Raw genomic sequence first — 27,212 nt, forward strand, 5'->3', positions numbered from 1 at the left:
CAAGACATTGAGGATGAAAAGTTGCGAGGGGATTTTTGATATCTCGAACGGTTTAATAATAATAATAATACATTTTATTTCAAGGCGCCTTTCTCGGCACTCAAGGACACCGTACAAAGATACATAAAACAATCAAAACTAGTATAAGATAAAAAATAAGAAGAAGAACAAGTGAGAGAGGCAGAGCATGTGATCAAATATGATAAGCAGTTTTAAACAGATGTGTTTTTAGTTGCAATTTGAAATGAGCAAATGAATCAATGTTTCTGATGTGCGGTGGTAGTGCGTTCCAGAGACGGGGAGCAGAGCGGCTAAAGGCTCTGCTCCCCATAGTAGTGAGACGGGCAGAGGGGACTGACAGATGTACGGAGGACGATGATCTAAGAGAGCGGGTGGGGGTATGAACCTGGAGAAGATCAGACAGATGTGGGGGCGATAGATTGTGGATGGCTTTGAAGGTGAGAAGAAGGATTTTGAATTGAATGCGAAACTGTACCGGGAGCCAGTGAAGCTGTTGGAGAACAGGAGTGATGTGGTGAATGGAGGGTGTTCTTGTTATTATGCGGGCAGCTGAATTCTGGACCAGTTGAAGTTTATGCATTGATTTGTGAGGGAGGCCAAAAAGAAGAGAATTGCAGTAGTCCAAACGTGAAGTGACGAGACTGTGGACAAGGACAGCTGCAGTGTGAGGGGTAAGGGAAGGGCGGAGGCGATTAATGTTGCGTAAATGGAAATATGCAGACCGGGTTATGTTATTGATGTGAGAATGAAAAGATAATGTACCGTCAAGGATGACACCCAGACTCTTAACCTGGGGGGAAGGTGAAACAGAGGAACTGTCAATAGTGAGTGAAAAACTGTCGGTTTTGGATAAGGTGGATTTAGAGCCAATGAGGAGAACCTCAGTTTTATTGCTATTTAATTTAAGAAAGTTTTGTGTCAACCATATTTTTATTTCTGAGATGCAATCAGTAAGGGTGGTGGGTGGGAGAGTGGACGATGGTTTGGTCGAAAGGTAGAGCTGGGTGTCATCAGCATAGCAGTGGAAATGTATATTATATTTGCGGAAGATATTGCCAAGGGGAAGGAGATAAATGATAAAAAGTAAGGGACCCAAGACAGAGCCCTGCGGAACACCTGAAGTGACAGTGGAGGAATTGGATTTGAAAGACTTGAATTGAACAAACTGAGTGCGGCCAGAGAGGTAGGATATGAACCAGTCTAACGGAGTGCGAGTGATGCCGATGGAAGATAACCTGTTGAGGAGGGTGGTATGACAGATGGTATCAAAAGCTGAACTTAGATCGAGAAGGATGAGGATGGTAAGGAGTCCAGAATCAGCTGCCATAAGGAGGTCATTTGTGATTTTGATTAGTGCTGTTTCAGTGCTGTGAAGTGGGCGGAAACCAGACTGGAACTGTTCATATAGGTTATTGTGGGTTAGATGGGAATGAAGTTGAGAGGAAACTGTTTTTTCAAGTATTTTGGAAATGAATGGTAAATTTGATATAGGACGGAAGTTGTTGAAGTCACGGGGGTTGGCGCCAAGTTTTTTTAAAATTGGAGTAATAGCAGCAGTTTTGAAAGATGTAGGCACAGTTCCAGTGGTGAGAGAGGAGTGGATGATAGCAGAAATATGGGGAACCAAGGAGGGAAGACAGGCTTTAACAAGTTGTGTGGGAAATGGGTCAAGTTGACAAGTGGAAGTCTTGGATTTCTTTATGAGGTCTGTGATTTCAGAGATAGCTGGGAGGTGGAAGGACGAGAATGAATGTGTGAATGGGTAAAAATCGTCTGAGTTGCTGAGGTGAGTGAGAGATCCAAGGTTCTGGTGAATATTTTTGAGTTTATCAGTGAAGAATGACATCATGGAGTTGCAAAAGTTGGTTGTATACATGTGGGGAGGGAAAAGGTCCTGGGGTTGAGTGATGTTGTTAAGTATGGAAAACAGGGTTTGGCCGTGGCGAGGAAACGAATTTATGGCGAATATTGGAAACAGGAAGTGTGTTATAACATCCTCATACATTAATTGATCTTGATGAAACTTCAGCAGTGTGTTCGCTGTAAGAGGCCGATCACATGGATGTGACTATTGTGAGTCAAAGTTATAGCGCCACCAACTGGCAGCAGGAAGTGTGTCACTTTCGAAATGCTTTGAAATCACCCTCTTATTTTTACCCGATTTGCTTCAAACTTCATCTGTATAATGTAAACACACGACAGATGTAGACCTGTGAAAGGATTATTGATATCTTTAATACTGTCGCCATGGCAACGCTTTAAACTTTTATATTCTTTTTGGATGCATTTGAGGCTCTTAACATGCTTCAAATTGCATGAAACTCAACATGCATTTGACATTTATTGTGTAATAGACATGTGCGAAGTTTCAGAAACGGGTGTGGTAAGGGGCTCAGTAGCACCACCTTTAGTCAAAAATGGGGTATTAGTTTTACCTACAGTAACCAAACTCGGTATGTATATTCTTCTCTTCGATCCGGACAACTTTCTAATTTACAGTCATTAGCTCCGACCAACAGGAAGTCAGATATTTTGGTTTGAATGTGTACTGTTTGGAGCATTTTCCCTCTGCCCCTCTGTGTGTGTGTGTGTGTGTGTGAGGAGGGGGGCTAGTTTAGTTTAACCATTTCTCTGCTGTGTGCAAAATCTCTGGCACTTTTGAGGGCCTTAACATGCTCGAAAACTCTTGAAATTTTGCACACAGGTCAGAAACCGCGGCCATTAGGGCCGGGCTGAAGCTGGTACCCGGGCGTGGCAGGGGGGCTCGACAGCGCCCCCTGGAATGGGATTCGAACACTTGTCCGTATATCAAACACGCTTGCATGAATTAATATGAAACTCGGTACACATATAGATTTAATGGGGCCGAACAACTTTCCCTGGGTCAAGTTTTACGCCAGCCCAACAGGAAGTCGGCTATTACGGGTTGATTGGAGAACGCTTGCTCTCGCATTTGAAACACTTCTCCTAGAGAATTCATCCGGTGACCACGAAACTCGGTCAGCATGAAGTCAAGACATGGAAGATGATAAATTGCCAGGGGATTTTTGATATCTCGAACGGTTTGGCCGTGGCGAGGAAACAAATTTATGATTAAAAAAGGATGCATAAAGTGTGTTATAACTTAGTTATAGTTTTACCTACAGTAACCAAACTCTGTACGTATATTCTTCTCTTCGATCCGGACAACTTTCTAATTTACAGTCATTAGCTCCGACCAACAGGAAGTCAGATATTGTGGTTTGAATGTGTATTTTCTCTCTCTCTGTCTCTCTGCCATTCTGTCTGTGTGGGGAGGGGAGGGGAGGGGGGATGTGTGTGTGTGTGTGTGTGTGTGTGTGTGTGATTTTGGTTGGGTGACAGTTGTAGGTTATAGTTTGACAAGAGTTTATAGTTTAACAAAAGCACAATGTTGTGTTTCATTGCGAGTGTACACAAATATAGAGAAACACTTTGCATTTTGAATGATGGTCTGTATGAACAAAATGACGGAGTATGTTTTTATGTCTCCATTGTTCGATCGAGCCTCACACACACACACACACACACACACACACACACACACACACACACACACACACACACACACACACACAGCATTCCAGCATTGCAATCTTGACATCGCAGAATGTTCATTATAGCCTTAATAAAATATAATAATAAAATAGTCAACCTTACATATAAAAATTACACTGCTCTCTGTTTAAATAGTCATTTGTACAGTTTGTGCCGTTCATAATAATTTTTTAAAATTTTTCTATATTGGAACGTGAGTGTACAAAGTGTACAAAGTACAAAGCCTATAAAAAGAATAGTTTAGCATCCAAAAATGTTAATAATATATATATTATTATTATATATATAATAATAATATATATGTTAAAAATAGGGGGAAAAAAAGAATTTACATATAAAAAAAAATATATATATATAATTAAAGCTGCAAGCAGTGATGGAGGGCCCAAGCCGGTGGCACCGCCACCCGGTGCCTTTAGTTCCACTAAAGGCACCAGGGTGGCGGTGCCACCGGCTTGGGCCCGCAATCGCTGCTTGCAGCTTTAATTAGGGCCCAAGCCTTGAAAAGGCGAAGGCCCTATTGTTTTTCTAAGGATTATTCTTCTTCTTCTTTATTATTATTATTAGGGCCCAAGCCTTGAAAAGGCGAAGGCCCTATTGTTTTCCTTCAGATTATTAGGGCCCAAGCCTTGAAAAGGCGAAGGCCCTATTGTTTTCCTCCGGATTATTCTTCTCTATTATTATTATATTACTACCTTTTGGGCACTTTTGGGGGCCTTAACGTGCTCAAAAACTCTTGAAACTTTGCACAAATGTCAGAACCCGCGGCCATTAGAGCCGGACTGAAGCTGGTACCCGGGCGTGGCAGGGGGGCTCGACAGCGCCCCCTGGAACGCGGTCCGAAAACTTGGTCCATAAATCAAACACGCTTGCGTGGAATAATATGAAACTTGGTACACTTATAGATCTCATCGGTTCATATATCCTTCGTGCTCTGACTTTTTACCCCAGCCCAACAGGAAGTCGGCTATTTGGCATAGTTTAAAAAACACATGCAATGGAATTTAAAATACTCCTCCTAGAGAATTCAACCAATCACCACGAAACTCGGTCAGCATGAAGTCAAGACATTGAGGATGATAAATTGCGAGGGGATTTTTGATATCTCGAACGGTTTGGCCGTGGCGAGGAAACGAATTTATGGCGAATATTGGAAACAGGAAGTGTGTTATAACATCCTCATACATTAACTGATCTTGATGAAACTTCAGCAGTGTGTTCGTTGTAAGAGGCCGATCACATGGATGTGACTATTGTGAGTCAAAGTTATAGCGCCACCAACTGGCAGCAGGAAGTGTGTCACTTTCAAAATGCTTTGAAATCACCCTCTTATTTTTACCCGATTTGCTTCAATCTTCATCTGTATAATGTAAACACACGGCAGATGTAGACCTGTGAAAGGATTATTGATATCTTAAATACTGTTGCCATGGCAACGCATCAAACTTTAATATTCTTTTTTAAAGTTTTTGAGACTCTTAGCATACTTGAAATTGCATGAAACTCGACAGACACTTTACATTTATTGCCTAGTACACTTGTGCAAAGTTTCAGAAACGGGCGTGGTAAGGGGCTCAGTAGCGCCACCTTTAGTCAAAAATGGGGTATTAGTTTTACCTACAGTAACAAAAATCGGTATCTATATTTATCTCCACGAGCCGGACAACTTTCTAATTTACAGTCATTAGCTCCGACCAACAGGAAGTCAGATATTTTGGTTTGAATGTGATTTGATGGGAATTTTGCCAGTCTCTCTCAGTGTCTGTGTGTGTGAGAGAGGAGGGGGGCTTTATTTTAACCCTTTCTCTGCTGTGTGGGACTTCTCGGGCACTTTTGGGGCCCTTAACGTGCTCGAAAACTCTTGAAACTTTGTACACAGGTCAGAACCTGCGGCCATCAGGGCCGGCCTGAAGCTGGTACCCGGGCGTGGCAGGGGGGCTCGGCAGCGCCCCCTGGAATGGGATTCAAAAACATGTCCATATATCAAACACGCTTGCATGTAATAATATGAAACTCGGTACACATATAGATCTCATCGGGCCGAACAACTTTCGTGCTCTAAGTTTTACGCCAGTCCAATAGGAAGTCGGCTATTATGGGCTGTATGGAAACGCATGTTCTGGCATTTGAAACACTTCTCCCAGAGAATTCATCCGATGACCACGAAACTCGGTGTGCATGAAGTCAAGACATGGAGGATGCTAAATTGCGGACGGATTTTTGATATCTCGAACGGTTTGGCCGTGGCGAGGAAACGAATTTATGATTAAAAAAGGATGCATAAAGTGTGTTATAACTTAGTTATAGTTTTACCTACAGTTACAAAACTCAGCGTGTATATTGATCTTATCAAGCCGAACAACTTTCTAATTTACAGTCATTAGCTCCGACCAACAGAAAGTCAGATATTGTGGTTTGAATGTGAATTGTGTCTCTCTCTGTCTCTCTGCCATTCTGTGTGTGTGTCTCTGTCTGTGTGGGGTGGGGAGGGGGGGATCTGTGTATGTGTGTGTGTGTGTGTGTGAGGAGGGGGGCTAGTTTAGTTTAACCCTTTCTCTGCTGTGTGCAAAATCTCGGGCACTTTTGGGGCCCTTAACGTGCTCGAAAACTCTTGAAATTTTGCACACAGGTCAGAACCCGCGGCCATCAGGGCCAGGCTGAAGCTGGTACCCGGGTGTGGCAGGGGGGCTTGACAGCGCCCCCTGGAATGGGATTCAAACACTTGTCCGTATATCAAACACGCTTGCATGTAATAATATGAAACTCGGTACACATTTAGATCTCATCGGGCCGAACAACTTTCGTGCTCTAAGTTTTACGCCAGCCCAACAGGAAGTCGGCTATTGTGGGTGGTATGAAAACGCATGCCCCTGGAATTTGAAACACTCTTTCTAGAAAATTCATCCAATCGCAACCAAACTCGGTCAGCCTGACGACAAGACATTGAGGATACTAAATTGCTGACGGATTTTTGATATCTCGAACAGTTTGGCCGTGGCGAGGAAACGAAATTATGGCGAGAAAAGAGAAACACGATGTGTTATAACGTCTTCATACATTAATTGATCTTGATGAAACTTCAGTAGCGTGTTTGTTGTAAGAGAGCGATCACATGGATGTAACTAATGTGAGTCCCCCCCCTTTTCTGTGTGTGTTTGGAGGGGAGCAGAAAGACTCACACTGATACAAGCTCTAAAGCAGACTTCTTCTCGACAGTCAAAGCGGGGTTACGTTATTGCCCGTCGTGCACAGGAACCCGAAAGGCAACGGGGTGGCGGCTTTTTATATATATATATATATATATATATATATATATATATATATATATATTAGTGTTGTCACGATACTAGAATTTCTAACTTCGATACGATACCTTGAAAAATATCGATATTCGATACCATTTTCGATACCACAGAGAAGAAAACTGCCACAATATTAAGGGGGTATTTTTTTTTTAATTTAAAGCTAAATATAACAAGTCTAGAATATGACAATGAGGTATATTTTACATGAACAAAAATGTCCTGAGTTCTATCTGTTAATATTTTTTAATTGGACCAGGGCTAACATGACCCGTTGTATTTGTATAACCTACTGTTATCAAAGATTAAAATATAGCCTACTGTAACAAAAAAGCACTTAACAGTATCAAATTGGAGGATAGAGTGTCAGTAATGTATAATAATAAGATTAAACATTACATTTTCAGTTAAAGGCATTTCATTATTGAATTCAGAGATGCCATTGTCTAGCTGTTTAGTTTAATTAATATCTGTGTAATCAAATTGATGATAATCGCTAATTAAGTCAAATTGCAGAATTAAATAATAATTTTCTGAATAAAGTTAAATAGGCACAAGTTAATTTACATTTGACCACAGTTAAAATATTTACTTGTCTATGATTCCTCAGTCAGATTATGTTTACTTTAAGAATTATGGTGAAAAAACGAGACAACACTCATATCAACAACAATACTAGGCCATCTTGGTTAATGTTTCAAAAAAGTTAAAATGAGAAGAGTTACAGTGTTTCCTTTAGGATTTTTTTAGCAGTGGGGAAAGGTCTGTCCAAACAACAAACACCCCTGATGCTGAGCGTAGCCTATGTTTGCTAAATGGTACCCCTGGAGCCTGTTCCTTAAGTCTGTTTTCACCTATAAAATAATTTAAAAAAATGAGTGATGTGAGGGATTATTGATAGTCAAACAATCTTTTGGGTGCCCGCAGCCCGCTCGCAGTGTGAAGCGCGTGTCCGCGCTATTCTCCGACATGCCTGCTCGCGGTGTGTAGCGCGTCCACGCTATTCTCCGACTCCGATATGCCCGCTCGCGGTGTGTTTTTACGCGTGTCCGCGCTATTCTCCGACATGCCCGCTCGCGGTGTTCTTTATCTATCAACCAAAGCCGGTCGCGGGGGCGCCGCCCTCGCCATCTTTCCATTCACTTCACTTAAGCTATTTAACCAGAGCGAATGAGACGAGTGCATCACGTGTGGTGTTTGTCAACGCGCTTTTGGAGAGAAGTGAAAGTGACCGCGCGGCTAGTATCGATACTTCGGGAAATTAGTATTGGTACCGTTCAGATATTTCAGTATCGATATTTATCGAAATATCGATATTTTTGACAACACTAATATATATATATATATATATATATATATATATAAATAAATATAGCTGCAAGCAGCGATGGAGGGCCCAAGCCGGTGGCAGCGCCAGCCCGGTGCCTTTAGTGTAACTAAAGGCACCAGGGTGGCGGTGCCACCGGCTTGGGCCCGTAATCGCTGCTTGCAGCTATATTTAGGGCCCAAGCCTTGAAAAGGCGAAGGCCCTATTGTTTTCCTTCGGATTATTATTATTATTAGGGCCCAAGCCTTGAAAAGGCGAAGGCCCTATTGTTTTTCTAAGGATTATTATTCTTCTTCTTCTTCTTATTATTATTATTATTATTATTATTATTATTTTACTACCTTTTGGGCACTTTTGGGGGCCTTAACGTGCTCAAAAACTCTTGAAACTTTGCACAAATGTCAGAACCCGCGGCCATTAGAGCCGCGCTGAAGCTGGGACCCGGGCGTGGCAGGGGGGCTCGGCAGCGCCCCCTGGAATGGGATTCAAAAACATGTCCATATATCAAACACGCTTGCATGGAATAATATGAAACTCGGTACACTTATAGATCTCATCAGGCCGAACAACTTTCGTGCTCTAAGTTTTACGCCAGTCCAACAGGAAGTCGGCTATTATGGGCTGTATGGAAACGCATGTTCTGGCATTTGAAACACTTCTCCCAGAGAATTCATCCGATGACCACGAAACTCGGTGTGCATGAAGTCAAGACATGGAGGATGCTAAATTGCAGACGGATTTTTGATATCTCGAACGGTTTGGCCGTGGCGAGGAAACGAATTTATGATTAAAAAAGGATGCATAAAGTGTGTTATAACTTAGTTATAGTTTTACCTACAGTTACAAAACTCAGCGTGTATATTGATATTATCAAGCCGAACAACTTTCTAATTTACAGTCATTAGCTCCGACCAACAGAAAGTCAGATATTGTGGTTTGAATGTGAATTGTGTCTCTCTCTGTCTCTCTGCTATTCTGTGTGTGTGTGTCTGTCTGTGTGGGGTGGGGAGGGGAGGGGGGGATCTGTGTATGTGTGTGTGTGTGAGTGTGTGTGAGGAGGGGGGCTAGTTTAGTTTAACCCTTTCTCTGCTGTGTGCAAAATCTCGGGCACTTTTTAGGCCCTTAACGTGCTCGAAAACTCTTGAAATTTTGCACACAGGTCAGAACCCATCAGGGCCGGGCTGAAGCTGGTACCCGGGCGTGGCAGGGGGGCTCGACAGCGCCCCCTGGAATGGGATTCAAACACTTGTCCGTATATCAAACATGCTTGCATGTAATAATATGAAACTCGGTACACATTTAGATCTCATCGGGCCGAACAACTTTCGTGCTCTAAGTTTTACGCCAGCCCAACAGGAAGTCGGCTATTGTGGGTGGTATGAAAACGCATGCCCCTGGAATTTGAAACACTCTTTCTAGAAAATTCATCCAATCGCAACCAAACTCGGTCAGCATGACGTCAAGACATTGAGGATACTAAATTGCTGACGGATTTTTGATATCTCGAACAGTTTGGCCGTGGCGAGGAAACAAAATTATGGCGAGAAAAGAGAAACACGATGTGTTATATTGTCTTCATACATTAATTGATCTTGATGAAACTTCAGTTGCGTGTTTGTTGTAAGAGAGCGATCACATGGATGTAACTAATGTGAGTCAAAGTTATAGCGCCACCAACTGGCAGCAGGAAGTGTGTTACTTTTGACAAAAGTGGGGGGGTTAGTTTTACCTACAGTCACAAAACTTGGTATGTATATTGTGCACATCGAGCCGGACAACTTTCTGGTTTACAGTCATTAGCACCGACCAACAGGAAGTCAGATATTTTGGTTTGAATGTGGTTTTGTCTCTCTCTGCCTCTCTCTGACAGAGTTCCCCCAGCCATTCTGTGTGTGTGTGTGTGTGTGTGTGCGTGTGTGTGTGTGTGTGTGTGTGTGTGTGTGTGTGTGTGTGTGTGTGTGTATGTGTGTGTGTGTCTGTGTGGGGAGGGGAGGGAGGGCACACACACACACATAGACAGCCCTCCCTGTGTGTGTCTGTGTGGGGAGGGGAGGGAGGGCACACACACAGACAGCCCCCCTGTCTGTGTGTGTGGGGAGGGGAGCAGAAAGACTATGAACAATTGTGCCATCTAGTGTTTTATACTATGTATAAATGTGTTTTTTATTTTAAACAAGTGTTTTAAAGTACACTAATTTCAATTAATGATATGCTGCATTTTTATGTATATTTAAACATTATCAAAGTTAGGATGTCATTTTTTTAGTTTCAAAACTTATCTGTCTCTGTCTCCCTTTGGCTGTCATTACCCTCCCCTCACTCCCACAGTCTCACTTATTTCTTTCTGTATCAAATAATATTACCATAAACAAAAAGTTTGAGTTTCTTTTTCAATCAATGTATTATGTGTAACTTAAAAATAAGCAGATTAAACAGATATGTTTGAGGGCAAGACATGAAAACGATGAAATATAATATAGTATTAGTAAAAGAGTGCAGTATAGGGTTGGATGAATCAGATAAATAACATATTTTGTTAAAAAAACATTTGGTTAAATAAAATCGAGTGATACATACACTGTAAAAAAAATTGCTGCGATTATTTAGCACAACTTAAAATCCAACATTGTTTCAACTTTAAAAAGTATGTGTTCAAGCTTGACTTAAAATATTAAGTTTAGTTAACTTAAGTTTAGTTTGGTTAAGTTGGATATTTAAGTTATCTCAACAAATTTTAACTAATCGCAGCCACATTTTTTACAGTGTAGGGCTATATTGCCCTCTCGACAGTCAAAGCGGGTTACGTTATTGCCCGTCGTGCACAGGAACCCGAAAGGCAACGGGGTGGCGGCTTTATATATATATATATATATATATAAATAAATATAGCTGGCAGCTATATTTATTATTATTTTTCTTACGACTATTCGGTCACTTTTGGGTCTCTTAACGTGCTCAAAAACTCTTGAAACTTTGCACAAATGTCAGAACCCGCGGCCATTAGAGCCGGACTGAAGCTGGTACCCGGGCGTGGCAGGGGGGCTCGACAGCGCCCCCTGGAACGCGGTCCGAAAACTTGGTCCATAAATCAAACACGCTTGCGTGTAATAATATGAAACTCGGTACACTTATAGATCTCATCGGTTCATATATCCTTCGTGCTCTGACTTTTTACCCCAGCCCAACAGGAAGTCGGCTATTTGGCGTAGTTTAAAAAACACATGCAATGGAATTTAAAATACTCCTCCTAGAAAATTCAACCAATCACCACGAAACTCGGTGTGCATGAAGTCAAGACATGGAGGATGAAAAATTGCCAGGGGATTTTTGATATCTCGAACGGTTTGGCCGTGGCGAGGAAACGAATTTATGGCGAATATTGGAAACAGGAAGTGTGTTATAACATCCTCATACATCAATTGATCTGGATGAAACTTCAGCAGTGTGTTCGCTGTAAGAGGCCGATCACATGGATGTGACTATTGTGAGTCAAAGTTATAGCGCCACCAACTGGCAGCAGGAAGTGTGTCACTTTCAAAATGCTTTAAAATCACCCTCTTATTTTTACCCGATTTGCTTCAAACTTTATGTGTATAATGTAAACACACGGCAGATGTAGACCTGTGAAAGGATTATTGATATCTTAAATACTGTTGCCATGGCAACGCAGCAAACTTTAATATTCTTTTTTAAAGTTTTTGAGACTCTTAGCATGCTTGAAATTGCATGAAACTCGACAGACACTTTACATTTATTGCATAGTACACTTGTGCAAAGTTTCAGAAACGGGCGTGGTAAGGGGCTCAGTAGCGCCACCTTTAGTCAAAAATGGGGTATTAGTTTTACCTACAGTAACAAAAATCGGTATTTATATTTATCTCCCCGAGCCGGACAACTTTCTAATTTACAGTCATTAGCTCCGACCAACAGGAAGTCAGATATGTTGGTTTGAATGTGATTTGATGGGAATTTTGCCAGTCTCTCTCAGTGTCTGTGTGTGTGAGAGAGGAGGGGGGCTTTATTTTAACCCTTTCTCTGCTGTGTGGGACTTCTCGGGCACTTTTGGGGCCCTTAACGTGCTCGAAAACTCTTGAAACTTTGCACACAGGTCAGAACCCGCGGCCATCAGGGCCAGGCTGAAGCTGGTACCCGGGCGTGGCAGGGGGGCTCGACAGCGCCCCCTGGAATGGGATTCGAACACTTGTCCGTATATCAAACTGAATATTGCATGAATTAGTATGAAACTCTGTACACATTTAGATCTCATCGGGCCGAACAACTTTTGTGCTCTAAGTTTTACGCCTGCCCAACAGGAAGTCGGCTATTGTGGGTGGTATGAAAACGCATGCCCCTGGAATTTGAAACACTCTTTCTAGAAAATTCATCCAATCGCAACCAAACTCGGTCAGCATGAAGTCAAGACATTGAGGATACTAAATTGCGGACGGATTTTTGATATCTCGAACGGTTTGGCCGTGGCGAGGAAACGAAATTATGGCGAGAAAAGAGAAACACGATGTGTTATAACGTCTTCATACATTAACTGATCTTGATGAAACTTCAGTAGCGTGTTTGTTGTAAGAGAGCGATCACATGGATGTAACTAATGTGAGTCAAAGTTATAGCGCCACTAACTGGCAGCAGGAAGTGTGTTACTTTTGACAAAAGTAGGGGGGTTAGTTTTACCTACAGTCACAAAACTTGGTATGTATATTGTGCACATCGAGCCGGACAACTTTCTCATTTACAGTCATTAGCTCCGACCAACAGGAAGTCAGATATTTTGGTTTGAATGTGGTTTTGTCTCTCTCTGCCTCTCTCTGACAGAGTTCCCCCAGCCATTCTGTGTGTGTGTGTGTGAGTGTGTCTGTGTGGGGAGGGGAGGGAGGGCACACACACACACATAGACAGCCCCCCCTGTGTGTGTCTGTGTGGGGAGGGGAGGGAGGGCACACACACAGACAGCCCCCCCTGTCTGTCTGTGTGTGTGGGGAGGGGAGCAGAAAGACTATGAACAATTGTGCCATCTAGTGTTTTATACTATGTATAAATGTGTTTTTTATTTTAAACAAGTGTTTTAAAGTACACTAATTTCAATTAATTCTATGCTGCATTTGTATGTATATTTAAACATTATCAAAGTTAGGATGTCATTTTTTTAGTTTCAAAAGTTATCTGTCTCTGTCTCCCTTTGGCTGTCATTACCCTCCCCTCACTCCCACAGTCTCACTTATTTCTTTCTGTATCAAATAATATTACCATAAACAAAAAGTTTGAGTTTCTTTTTCAATCAATGTATTATGTGTAACTTAAAAATAAGCAGATTAAACAGATATGTTTGAGGGCAAGACATGAAAACGATGAAATATAATATAGTATTAGTAAAAGAGTGCAGTATAGGGTTGGATGAATCAGATAAATAACATATTTTGTTAAAAAAACATTTGGTTAAATAAAATCGAGTGATACATAGGGCTATATTGCCCTCTCGACAGTCAAAGCGGGTTACGTTATTGCCCGTCGTGCACAGGAACCCGAAAGGCAACGGGGTGGCGGCTTTATATATATATATATATATATATATATATATATATATATATATAAATAAATATAGCTGCAAGCAGCGATGGAGGGCCCAAGCCGGTGGCACCGGCTTGGGCCCGTAATCGCTGCTTGCAGCTATATTTATTATTATTTTTCTTACGACTATTCGGGCACTTTTGGGTCTCTTAACGTGCTCAAAAACTCTTGAAACTTTGCACAAATGTCAGAACCCGCGGCCATTAGAGCCGGACTGAAGCTGGTACCCGGGCGTGGCAGGGGGGCTCGACAGCGCCCCCTGGAACGCGGTCCGAAAACTTGGTCCATAAATCAAACACGCTTGCGTGTAATAATATGAAACTCGGTACACTTATAGATCTCATCGGTTCATATATCCTTCGTGCTCTGACTTTTTACCCCAGCCCAACAGGAAGTCGGCTATTTGGCGTAGTTTAAAAAACACATGCAATGGAATTTAAAATACTCCTCCTAGAAAATTCAACCAATCACCACGAAACTCGGTGTGCATGAAGTCAAGACATGGAGGATGAAAAATTGCCAGGGGATTTTTGATATCTCGAACGGTTTGGCCGTGGCGAGGAAACGAATTTATGGCGAATATTGGAAACAGGAAGTGTGTTATAACATCCTCATACATTAATTGATCTGGATGAAACTTCAGCAGTGTGTTCGCTGTAAGAGGCCGATCACATGGATGTGACTATTGTGAGTCAAAGTTATAGCGCCACCAACTGGCAGCAGGAAGTGTGTCACTTTCAAAATGCTTTAAAATCACCCTCTTATTTTTACCCGATTTGCTTCAAACTTTATGTGTATAATATAAACACACGACAGATGTAGACCTGTGAAAGGATTATTGATATCTTAAATACTGTTGCCATGGCAACGCAGCAAACTTTAATATTCTTTTTTAAAGTTTTTGAGACTCTTAACATACTTGAAATTGCATGAAACTCGACAGACACTTTACTTTTATTGCCTAGTACACTTGTGCAAAGTTTCAGAAACGGGCGTGGTAAGGGGCTCAGTAGCGCCACCTTTAGTCAAAAATGGGGTATTAGTTTTACCTACAGTAACAAAAATCGGTATTTATATTTATCTCCCCGAGCCGGACAACTTTCTAATTTACAGTCATTAGCTCCGACCAACAGGAAGTCAGATATTTTGGCTTGAATGTGATTTGATGGGAATTTTGCCAGTCTCTCTCAGTGTCTGTGTGTGTGAGAGAGGAGGGGGGGCTTTATTTTAACCCTTTCTCTGCTGTGTGGGACTTCTCGGGCACTTTTGTGGCCCTTAACGTGCTCGAAAACTCTTGAAACTTTGCACACAGGTCAGAACCTGCGGCCATCAGGGCCGGGCTGAAGCTGGTACCCGGGCGTGGCAGGGGGGCTCAACAGCGCCCCCTTTAACGGGGTCCGAAAACTTGGTCCATATATCAAACTGAATATTGCATGAATTAGTATGAAACACACAGACAGCCCCCCCCCCCTTTTCTGTGTGTGTTTGGAGGGGAGCAGAAAGACTCACACTGATACAAGCTCTAAAGCAGACTTCTTCTCGACAGTCAAAGCGGGGTTACGTTATTGCCCGTCGTGCACAGGAACCCGAAAGGCAACGGGGTGGCGGCTTTATATATATATATATATATATATATATATATAAATAAATATAGCTGCAAGCAGCGATGGAGGGCCCAAGCCGGTGGCAGCGCCAGTGTAACTGAAGGCACCAGGGTGGCGGTGCCACCGGCTTGGGCCCGTAATCGCTGCTTGCAGCTATATTTATTATTAGGGCCCAAGCCCTGAAAGGGCGCAGAGCCCTATTGTTCTTCTAAGGGTTTTTTGTTATTCTTCTTCTTCTTTATAATAAATTTTTTTTCAAGGTTTTTGCCACTTTTGGGCCACTTCAGTCTGGCCATTAGAGCCAGACTGAAGCTGGTACCCGGGCGTGGCAGGGGGGCTCGACAGCGCCCCCTGGAACGGGGTCCGAAAACTTGGTCCATAAATCAAACACGCTTGCATGAAATAATATGAAACTCGGTACACTTATAGATCTCATCGGTTCATATATCCTTCATGCTCTGACTTTTTACCCCAGCCCAACAGGAAGTCGGCTATTTGGCGTAGTTTAAAAAACACATGCAATGGAATTTAAAATACTCCTCCTAGACGATTCAAACAATCACCACGAAACTCGGTGTGCATGAAGTCAAGACATTGAGGATGAAAAGTTGCGAGGGGATTTTTGATATCTCGAACGGTTTGGCCGTGGTGAGGAAACTAATTTATGGCGAATATTGGAAACAGGAAGTGTGTTATAACATCCTCATACATTAACTGATCTTGATGAAACTTCAGCAGTGTGTTCGCTGTAAGAGGCCGATCACATGGATGTGACTATTGTGAGTCAACGTTATAGCGCCACCAACTGGCAGAAGGAAGTGTGTCACTTTCAAAATGCTTTGAAATCACCCTCTTATTTTTACCCGATTTGCTTCAAACTTCATCTGTATAATGTAAACACACGACAGATGTAGACCTGTGAAAGGATTATTGATATCTTTAATACTGTCGCCATGGCAACGCTTTAAACTTTTATATTCTTTTTGGATGCATTTGAGGCTCTTAACATGCTTCAAATTGCATGAAACTCAACATGCATTTGACATTTATTGTCTAATAGACATGTGCGAAGTTTCAGAAACGGGCGTGGTAAGGGGCTCAGTAGCGCCACCTTTAGTCAAAAATGGGGTATTAGTTTTACCTACAGTAACCAAACTCGGTACGTATATTCTTCTCTTCGATCCGGACAACTTTCTAATTTACAGTCATTAGCTCCGACCAACAGGAAGTCAGATATTTTGGTTTGAATGTGTACTGTTTGGAGCATTTTCCCTCTGCCCCTCTGCGTCTCTGTGTGTGTGTGTGTGTGAGAGAGGAGGGGGGCTAGTTTAGTTTAACCCTTTCTCTGCTGTGTACAAAATCTCTGGCACTTTTGAGGGCCTTAACATGCTCGAAAACTCTTGAAATTTTGCACACAGGTCAGAACCCATCAGGGCCAGGCTGAAGCTGGTACCCGGGCGTGGCAGGGGGGCTCGACAGCGCCCCCTGGAATGGGATTCGAACACTTGTCCGTATATCAAACACGCTTGCATGAATTAATATGAAACTCGGTACACATATAGATTTAATCGGGCCGAACAACTTTCCCTGGGTCAAGTTTTACGCCAGCCCAACAGGAAGTCGGCTATTACGGGTTGATTGGAGAACGCTTGCTCTCGCATTTGAAACAATTCTCCTAGAGATTTCATCCGATGACCACGAAACTCGGTCAGCATGAAGTCAAGACATGGAGGATGATAAATTGCCAGGGGATTTTTGATATCTCGAACGGTTTGGCCGTGGCGAGGAAACAAATTTATGATTAAAAAAGGATGCATAAAGTGTGTTATAACTTAGTTATAGTTTAACCTACAGTAACCAAACTCGGTACGTATATTCTTCTCTTCGATCCGGACAACTTTCTAATTTACAGTCATTAGCTCCGACCAACAGGAAGTCAGATATTGTGGTTTGAATGTGTATTTTCTCTCTCTCTGTCTCTCTGCCATTCTCTGTGTGTGTGTGTGTCTGTCTGTGTGGGGAGGGGAGGGGAGGTGAGGGGAGGGGAGGGGGGATGTGTGTGTGTGTGTGTGATTTTGGTTGGGTGACAGTTGTAGGTTACAGTTTGACAAGAGTTTATAGTTTAACAAAAGCACAATGTTGTGTTCTGTATGAACAAAATGACGGAGTATGTTTTTATGTCTCCATTGTTCGATCGAGCCTCTCTCACACACACACACACACACACACAAACACAAACACAAACACACACACACACACACACACACACACACACACACACACAGCATTCCAGCATTGCAATCTTGACATCGCAGAATGTTCATTATAGCCTTAATAAAATATAATAATAAAATAGTCAACCTTACATATAAAAATTACACTGCTCTGTTTAAATAGTCATTTGTACAGTTTGTGCCGTTCATAGTAAGCACCGCTCCACTGTGATGTTTCCAAGCACATTTTTGCGCATTTGAAGAGGATAATTTTTCTATATTGGAACGTGAGTGTACAAAGTGTACAAAGTACAAAGCCTATAAAAAGAATAGTTTAGCATCCAAAAATGTTAATAATATATATTATTATTATTATATATAATAATATATATGTTAAAAATAGGGGGAAAAAAGAATTTACATAATATATATATATATATATATATATATATATATATATATATATATATATATATATATATATTTTTATATATATATATATATATATATATATATATATATATATATATATATAATTAAAGCTGCAAGCAGCGATGGAGGGCCCAAGCCGGTGGCACCGCCACCCGGTGCCTTTAGTGGAACTAAAGGCACCAGGGTGGCGGTGCCACCGGCTTGGGCCCGCAATCGCTGCTTGCAGCTTTAATTTTTCTTCTTCTTCTTTAAAATAATTTTTTTTTCAAGGTTTTTGCCACTTTTGGGGGCCTTAACGTGTTTAAAAACTCTTGAAACTTTGCACACGGGTCAGAACCCGCGGCCATTAGAGCCGGACTGAAGCTGGTACCCGGGCGTGGCAGGAGGGCTCGACAGCGCCCCCTGGAACGGAGTCCGAAAACTTGGTCCATAAATCAAACACGCTTGCATGAAATAATATGAAACTCGGTACACTTATAGATCTCATCGGTTCATATATCCTTCATGCTCTGACTTTTTACCCCAGCCCAACAGTAAGTCGGCTATTTGGGGTAGTTAGAAAAACGCATTCAATGGAATTTAAAATACTCTTCCTAGACGATTCAACCAATCGCCACGAAACTCGGTGTGCATGAAGTCAAGACATTGAGGATGAAAACTTGCGAGGGGATTTTTGATATCTCGAACGGTTTGGCCGTGGCGAGGAAACGAATTTATGGCGAATATTGGAAACAGGAAGTGTGTTATAACATCCTCATACATTAACTGATCTTGATGAAACTTCAGCAGTGTGTTCGCTGTAAGAGGCCAATCACATGGATGTGACTATTGTGAGTCAAAGTTATAGCGCCACCAACTGGCAGCAGGAAGTGTGTCACTTTCAAAATGCTTTGAATGCACCCTCTTATTTTTACCCGATTTGCTTCAAACTTCATCTGTATAATGTAAACACACGACAGATGTAGACCTGTGAAAGGATTATTGATATCTTTAATACTGTCGCCATGGCAACGCTTTAAACTTTTAGATTCTTTTTGGATGCATTTGAGGCTCTTAACATGCTTCAAATTGCATGAAACTCAACATGCATATCACATTTATTGCCTAGTACACTTGTGCGAAGTTTCAGAAACGGGTGTGGTAAGGGGCTCAGTAGCGCTGCCGACTTGTGTCCCTACTTTCCGTGATCGGTCACATTTGTGAATAACTTATGCTGAATATTTTTTCAGGCATTAAAGGGAAATGTTTCTTTAACCAACAGTTTATACAAGCGTTTAAGGGAAGATAACAGTTTAATAATGTTTTTTCTATTGCCAGTTTGCTTGATTTCAAATTTGTTTTCAATCATTGACAGTTTTTAGTCATACAAATAAATCGACTGATGCGTCAAGCCCAACTCATTTATTATTAAACATTTATTTCTTTGGATACATCGGAGGATTCCTTCATTAGAAGCCATTAGAAGTCCATATGCCAGTTAACCCGAATGACCTGATTGAGTAAAGCAAATATATAAACCACTTACTTTTGTTTTGTCCTGGAACTTTTTAAAAATGAAACATTCTCATCTGAGTCACTGTCCTCTATGGTGATCTGATTACAGAGAAAGAAAAGAAGAATACAAAAAAGTTCAAACGAAATCAAATTACATATCACAGAACAGCAAGACCACTTTCCCATTCTGAATCCTATGAAGATATCCTATGTCAGTGTCTTTTCTCTTGTAAAAAATCTCTGTATAGATACAGGTTCCTGTGACTATATACCGTAACACTCTCCAAATACAGTTACGATTGCAGAAGACTATTTTATGAAAATATTTATAATTGCATATTGTTTTCTGAATGAGGTCGTGGTGGACTACAATTCTGTAATTTACACACCCCTCATGTTGTTCCAAACCTGTCTTTTTTTCTGCAGAACAACAGTTTTTAATGGGTGTTTTTTTGGTTGTCCTGTTGTCTTTTTTTATTTTATTTATTCTTATTTGTTTATTTTGTTTGTAATGTACAGCAATTTGGAGTTACTGTGTAGTCTGAAAGGTGCTTTATAAATAAATAAACAAAATACAATTACAACAAAAAATGATGTTTCGAAGAATGTTTTTCCATCGTAAAAATATATCTAAATTACGACATATGCTCTCAATGACAAAATGCAGAAAAGTTTGTTTGCTGACCACAAGGCTAGATTATTGTAATGCTCTGGGTGGCTGGCTGGCTGCACGCTTAATGATATTTGCACAAATTATTGGTTGTGAGAGATACTGATAAAGTTGATCTCTTTCTTTGTCATCCATTGTGTGTCCTGATAAAAGGGTTTACAGAATTATCAGTTAGGTTTTAACAGTTAAAGGAACACTCCACTTTTTTGGGAAATAGGCTCATTTTCCAACTCCCCTAGAGTTAAACAGTTGAGTTTTACCGTTTTCGAATCCATTCAGCCGATCTCCAGGTCTGGCAGTAGCACTTTTAGCATAGCTTAGCATAGATCACTGAATCTGATCAGACCGTTAGCATCTCTCTCAAAAAAAATTACCAAAGAGTATTTTTCCCATTTAAAACTTGACTCTTCTGTGGTTACATAGTGTACTAAGACTGACAGAAAATGAAAAGTTGCGATTTTCTAGGCCAATATGGCTAGTAACTATACACTCATTCCTGCGTAATAATCAAGGAACTGCACCGTACCATGGATGCAGCAGCGCAATGATATTACAAACTTAGTGCTGTAAGTTACCAAGCTGGGGACTATTTCAGGCGCTGCGTAATATCATTGCGCTGCTGGGACGGCAGCAGTTCCTTGATTATTATGCAGGAATGAGAGTATAGTTTCTAGTCATATCGGCCTAGAAAATCGCAACTTTTCATTTTCTGTCAGTCTTAGTACACAATGTAACTACAGAAGAGTCACGTTTTAAATGGGAAAAATATCAAAACTCTTTGGTCATTTTTTTGAGAGAGATGCTAACGGTCAAATCAGATTCAATGATCTATGCTAACCTATGCTAAATGTCCTACCACTAGACCCGGAGATCGGCTGAATGGATTCGAAAACAGTAAAACTCAACTGTTTAACTCTAGGGGAATTGGAAAATGAGCCCATTTCTAAAAAAAGTGGAGTGTTCCTTTAAAGACATGCAGATATTTGTGCGTATACCTCCTCGGCATCCAACTTTGACGTGTTTCCACGAGAGCTCCTCTGGGTTGAAGCCTGGAATGCTGTAGAGAGCACAGAACAAAGCAAATAAAACACCTGAGGCTACCATTTAAGGGGAACACAGAACAGACATCTTCAAACCCTTTAAAATAAGCCTCCAAACAGAATGATTGCAAGTTTGAGTTATGGGAACCACAACAGCGTTTTTGAGACTGTCTTTGGTTCACTGCAGTTTTAAGGAGAAAATACTCAGCAATGAAGTTGACTTATGAATTTGTACATGGTTTATCTTAAAGCATATTAAAAACACCACATAGACATTTAAACAATATTAAAAATTTGATTTTCACCACTGGACTCTCACAAGGTGATGTCACAGGAAAACCTGGAGGTTAGGCAGATAGAAAGCCACAGTCAGTGGATGTGGTTGTGATTTTAAGTGCACCAGCTGAGGTGCAGAAAGAGTTACTTGCCCCCTCTAATGTGCAATTGGTTTGAACTTCAACACCACTTGCTCAGGTGTGTGTTCAAGTGTCAGGTGTATCAAGAGATTGTATCTTACCATCCATTATTGACTTGGTTTTTAGGGGACTTGAGAGAGATCCTTTTTGTCCACGCCCCCCCCGCCCTGACTTTGAGGCAGCACCTGGACACATTAAAATAGACATTGCAGGCAGAGTTTGAGATGAATTCCCCCAACCCGCCAAATGCAAATGGTGTAATACGCATGAGCTCACTAGCCAATTTAGTGGGTTATGATTCATTATGTCCTCCAACCAGGTGCTTCCAATGTTAGCAAAACAAAGTGTAAGGAGGGTCGGATGACCATGGGTGTACCACTCTTCACACTGGATGAGAAGAGTCACATCTTTAAAATTTGAACACTTCTTTCCTATGAGAGTACACCCCGGGTACTGGTGTGTGATACCTGTGAGATGTCTGAGGCATGGAGGCACTGAACGGAGGAGAGGCTTCAGTACATTTATTTAAGTTTCTGAGGAAACAGCTGATCACTATGAATTGACAGCCTGCCCACTCATCTAAAATGTGTTTACTATTACACATTCATTTTGGAGTGAGCTATGTGTAAATTACAATGAAATAAATACTGTTTTTTAAGAACAGTCTGAAAGCTATCTAAAACTGCAGTCTAAAACTGAAAGCCATTCAATGATTCAGAATCATATATACACTTTAGTGGTAACACTACAATAAGGTACCATTAGATTCTGGTTCATAACTACATTAGTTAATATGAACATTGATCTCAGTTCATGTTAATTTCAACATTTACTAATACATACTTTAAAATCAAATGTTGTATCTGATCTAACATGAACTAACAATGAAGAGCTGTATTTTTATTAACTAACAAGTTAACTAATGGAACCTTAAATGTAAAGTTACATATTTAAAAATAAATCTAATAAATAAATCTAAATAAATTTAGGTTTACTTCAGATATTTTTGTTTTGGCTAGTAAAAGTTCTGAATGGCGGTAACTTTAACTGACCAGCCAATTTGGCTACTAAATGTTTAAGCTAATTTCAAGACAAACTCTTTGCCTTATTAGTAACGGTCAAAGTTTATGACATAGGTGTGATGCATGAAACCCTTAGTACACATCTATAAACTTTCTTTATAGATTCTGGTATACAGTTTGGACTATTACAATTGTATGGGAAATGTGCTGGTATTTGGTAATAAGATACTGTATATCTCTATTATTAACATTATATACAGCTCAAAATACAGTGCTGTACTAACAGATGGTTCAAACTCCACAGTTCATCAGAAAGGCTAACATGCTATGGAGCAGATGTGGCCAGGGAATGTAGAAGCCGTGGTGTGTGTGCGGACATGCTTGTACTTCCTTATGCCATGGACAACAGAGAAGAACTGGTGGCAATACAGGAGAAATGAGGAAAGTGATAATGAAAATAAAGGGATGCATAGAGTAGAGTGTTGTGCCTTGTCGGTGTACTCAGTGGAGTATGCAAGTAGAGTCGCAGGTCTTTACACAAATGAGTCTTTACTCAAGTGGGTCTTCACAATGCAGTTCTAACTAACTTACTAAAAATTGCTGCTAATCTTGATCAACAAACACAGCAAGCACACTGCAAACACTGCTCACTCTGACAGACAAATGCTTCTTCATTCACACATTTTTCTGATTTAAATAAACATTGCCTACACCTTTAAGAAAACAACAACATAATTATTGTTCTATTTATTAAGGGGGACCTATTGTGCTTTTTTATTTTAACTTTTCCTTTAGCATGTAATATAGCTGTTTGTACTAGGGATGGGCACGAGTACTTGAGTACATGAAAACGATGATCACCTTGACTTTAAAAAATATATTTGTCTATTTTTCTGATTGGTTATTGCACCATTTTGGGTGGTACCTGTGGTCTGACTGGTTAGTGTTAAACAGCATGCCTTCCAGACCGGCGAAATAAAGTGAAACTGGATTTGAAAGGCAGTGATGCCTGGAATCTCTTTGATCATGAAATACAGTTAAGTGCAAGATGTGCAGCGCCAATCTGCCATATACATGGAATTTACAACATTCTAATCTATTACAATCGTGTTCTGATAATGCTATGTGCTTTAGTTTCCTGTGTATCAGCGTGCCGTTAGGGGAACCACAACGCGAGTTATAGCACGGTCAAGCTCTTGTGCGCATTAGTGCCTTTTTGTGCAGATGTAAGTTGTAAGATTACTTTTATGTTGTCTATATCCGATTAATCTTATAGGACGTTTGGTTGAGTATATTAACTAGCTAGCAAAGTGCTGCAAGTTTACCGACAGATGCTCATTCATTCTTCAGTTTCAACTCAAATGCAATGCCCAACGTTACTGACTATGGTTATTTGTCTTTTTCAAAGTCATTGATGATGTAATGGGTATATACAGTGGGGGAAATAATTATTTGATCCCCTGCTTATTTTGCAAGTTTAGCCACTTACAAAGAAATGAAGGGTCTATAATTTTTATGGTAGGTTTATTTTAAAAGACAGAGACAGAATATTAGCATTTGATTGAGTGAAATAAAAATTAGATCCCCTACCAACAAGCAAGAATTCTGCCTCCCACAGATTGGTCACTTTAGGTCAGTTTAAGAAAGTACTCCTAATGTCTTAATGTCAGTGGACACCAGTTCTGTATCTTCCATTCCAACCTCTCCACCACCATGGGCAAGACCAAAGAGCTGTCAAACGTCAGGGACCAGATTGTAGACCTGCACAAGGCTGGAGTGGGCTACAATACCATCAGCAAAAAGCTTGGTGAGAAGGAGACAACTGTTGGTGTGCTTATTTGGAAATACAAAATGAAAAATCAATCGCGGCCTTGAGCTCCATGCGAGATCTCGACTCATGGGGTAAGGATAATCATGAAAAAAGTTAAGAGATCAGCCCATAACTACAAAGAAGGAGCTTGTTACTGAGCTCAAGGCAGTTGGGACCACAGTCACCAAGCAAACCATTGGTAACACTACGGCACAATGGATTGAAATCTTGCAGAGCTCATAAGGCCCACCTGCTCAAGCCCATCTGAAGTTTCATCTAATGATTCAGAGAAGCCTTGGGAGAAAATGCTGTGGTCAGATTAGACCAAAATTGAGCTCTTTGGCATCAACTCAACTCGTCGTGTTTGGAGGAAGAGAAATGCTGACTATGATCCCAAGAACACCATCCCTACAGTCAAGCACGGCGGTGGAAACATTATGTACTGGGGCTTTCTCTGCTAAGGGAACAGGACAACTTCACCGTATTGAGGGGCCGATGGATGGGGCCATGTATCGTAAAATTTTGGATGAGAAACTCCTTCCTTCAGCCAGAACACTGAAGATGGGTCATGGATGGGTCTTCCAGCATGACAATGACCCAAAACATACTGCCCAGGCAACAAAGTAATGGCTCAAGAAGAAGCACATTAAGGTCTTGGGAGTGGCCTACCCAGTCTCCAGACTTTAATCCTACTGAAAATCTGTGGAGGGAGCTTGAGTTGCAAAGCGACAGCCAAGAAACTTTAAGGATTTTGAGAGTATCTGTAAAGAGGAATGGACCAAAATCCCTCCTGAGATATGTGCAAACCTGGTGACCAACTACAAGAAATGTCTTACCTCTGTGCTTGCAAGGCTTTCTCCACCAAGTACTAAATTATGTTTTGCTTGGGGATCAAATACTTATTTCACTTACTGAAATGAAAATCAATTTATATAATTATATAATGTTTTTTTTTATGGATTTTTTGGTTAATATTCTGTCTCTATCCGTTGAAATAAACCTACCATAAAAATTATAGACCCTTAATTTCTTTGTAAGTGGGCAAACTTACAAAATCAGCAGGCGATAAATTAATGATTTTCCCCACTGTATCTGATTAATCTAATATACATAATCTAGCAGTTATTTTTTCTAGTCATATGTTCATGTTTTCATAGACATGTTTTCATGTCATATTTTATATGTCAACATTAATTTTCATAACAGTCTTAAAATATTTTCATTATCTCCATGACGGACACGCCCCGTGTCTCCAGAATACCTGGAGACTTAATAGTCTGATGGTAATTTCCTGGTCAATGATGAGGGCCTTACCAAGACAAACAGTTTTAAGTACCTAGAATCGTGCCAGCAAAGTGATGGTGGTATCATTGACGAAGTGCGTGGGAGGGTGAAATGCATCCAGGATGCGCTGGAAAGAAGTCACTGAAATTCTTAAAACGAAAACGAATTCATGGTGTATGGCAAACGCCCACGCGGGCGAACAAAGCAGAGATGGCAGGATATGATTGACGCGGATGTGAAGATCGGCACATTACACTCGAACAGTGCGGTCAACCGTGCAAAATGGCATGCCACAATCCGAAAAGCAGACTCTGCACCAGAGGAAAATGTTCTAGGATGAAGAAGAAGAGTTTTTGCAAGTGAATGACTCCCTCTACCTGCTGGTGAGGCTGAATAACAGCAGATGGAAATTATGCATGAGTACTCTACTGCTATTTCTGCAGTTCCCGTTTGTGCAATGTTGAATATTCGACTATGTAAATTTGTAAAGTGAAATAAAACGGACCAAAAACTGACTGTGGAATATTATCAGTCAGTGGTGCAAAACTCAGTTCCTAGATGGCCATATCCCTGCATTTGACATATCAGAATCATGCTAATCCAACCCTTCAGCCTTATTAGAAGGGACTGTGGCCCTCCAGAATCTGAGTTTGAGAGTTTGGCACCCCTGTTTATAGATTAGTGGTGTCAACAATAATCGATTCGGCGATGCATCGCAATGCGGGATATGCACGATTCAGCATCGATGCGGCAAAGTGCCATAATCGATTATGTCACTGTTTATTTTCTGGCCTTGAGTTGGACAATAAAGTTGTGAAGTTTATTACTTCCGTAGGCATAACAACAACAACAATCAAGACGGCTGAGGCGGAGGGAGATGACCGCGATAGACGGGTAATTAAAAACGCACCCAAAGCTTGGAAAAGCGGACATCTGGGCACATTTCGATTCTACGAAGTTAATGGGAAACTTAACAAGACGAGGCTGAACACACGAATAGACTATTAACTTAAAGCTTTACTCTTAAACACAAAAGGCACGTCCATTTTAATAAAAAAAATGATATTTATTAAACAAACCAGATCAAGAGCAAAAACGAAATAAAGTGAATAACTGAAAAATAAAGCATAGGCTCAAAACTAATACAAACAGTGGCACTGCGCGAGTGCGCGCATTGGGCTCCAATAATATGTTCCCGTCTTCTAAAAAAAAATGCTGCCGATGTCTTTGTTGACATGGTAGAAGAGGACTGACTATGAATTAAACGGTCTCTCAATTAAATAAATAATATTCAGCAAACCTTAGTAGCCTACTTTCTTCAATCTGACTGTCTCTCTTCTCCAGTGGGTTGGGATAATCCAAAAGAAGTGAAAACAAGGGGGGTGTTCTGAAGACAGACTGTTACCTGTGAAACAGGGGTG

The 27,212-nt window shown here is 40.9% G+C and overlaps 1 protein-coding gene across 1 annotated transcript in view; it reads right to left on the reverse strand.

Annotated features, from left to right (window-relative positions):
* The window catches only part of mre11a (MRE11 homolog A, double strand break repair nuclease), a 78,070-nt gene that overhangs the window by 19,544 nt on the left and 31,314 nt on the right, over positions 1 to 27,212 (reverse strand). Inside the window, exons 16-18 of the mRNA XM_079609002.1 lie at positions 21,777 to 21,860; positions 21,215 to 21,276; positions 19,581 to 19,648 (exon numbers count right to left, since the gene is read on the reverse strand). Coding sequence (XP_079465128.1) covers positions 19,581 to 19,648; positions 21,215 to 21,276; positions 21,777 to 21,860 — 214 coding nt within the window. The remainder of the gene's footprint in view (positions 1 to 19,580; positions 19,649 to 21,214; positions 21,277 to 21,776; positions 21,861 to 27,212) is intronic.

Source organism: Phoxinus phoxinus (genome assembly GCF_949152265.1).
Source record: "Phoxinus phoxinus genome assembly, chromosome: 4".
Lineage (NCBI taxonomy): Eukaryota > Metazoa > Chordata > Actinopteri > Cypriniformes > Leuciscidae > Phoxinus > Phoxinus phoxinus.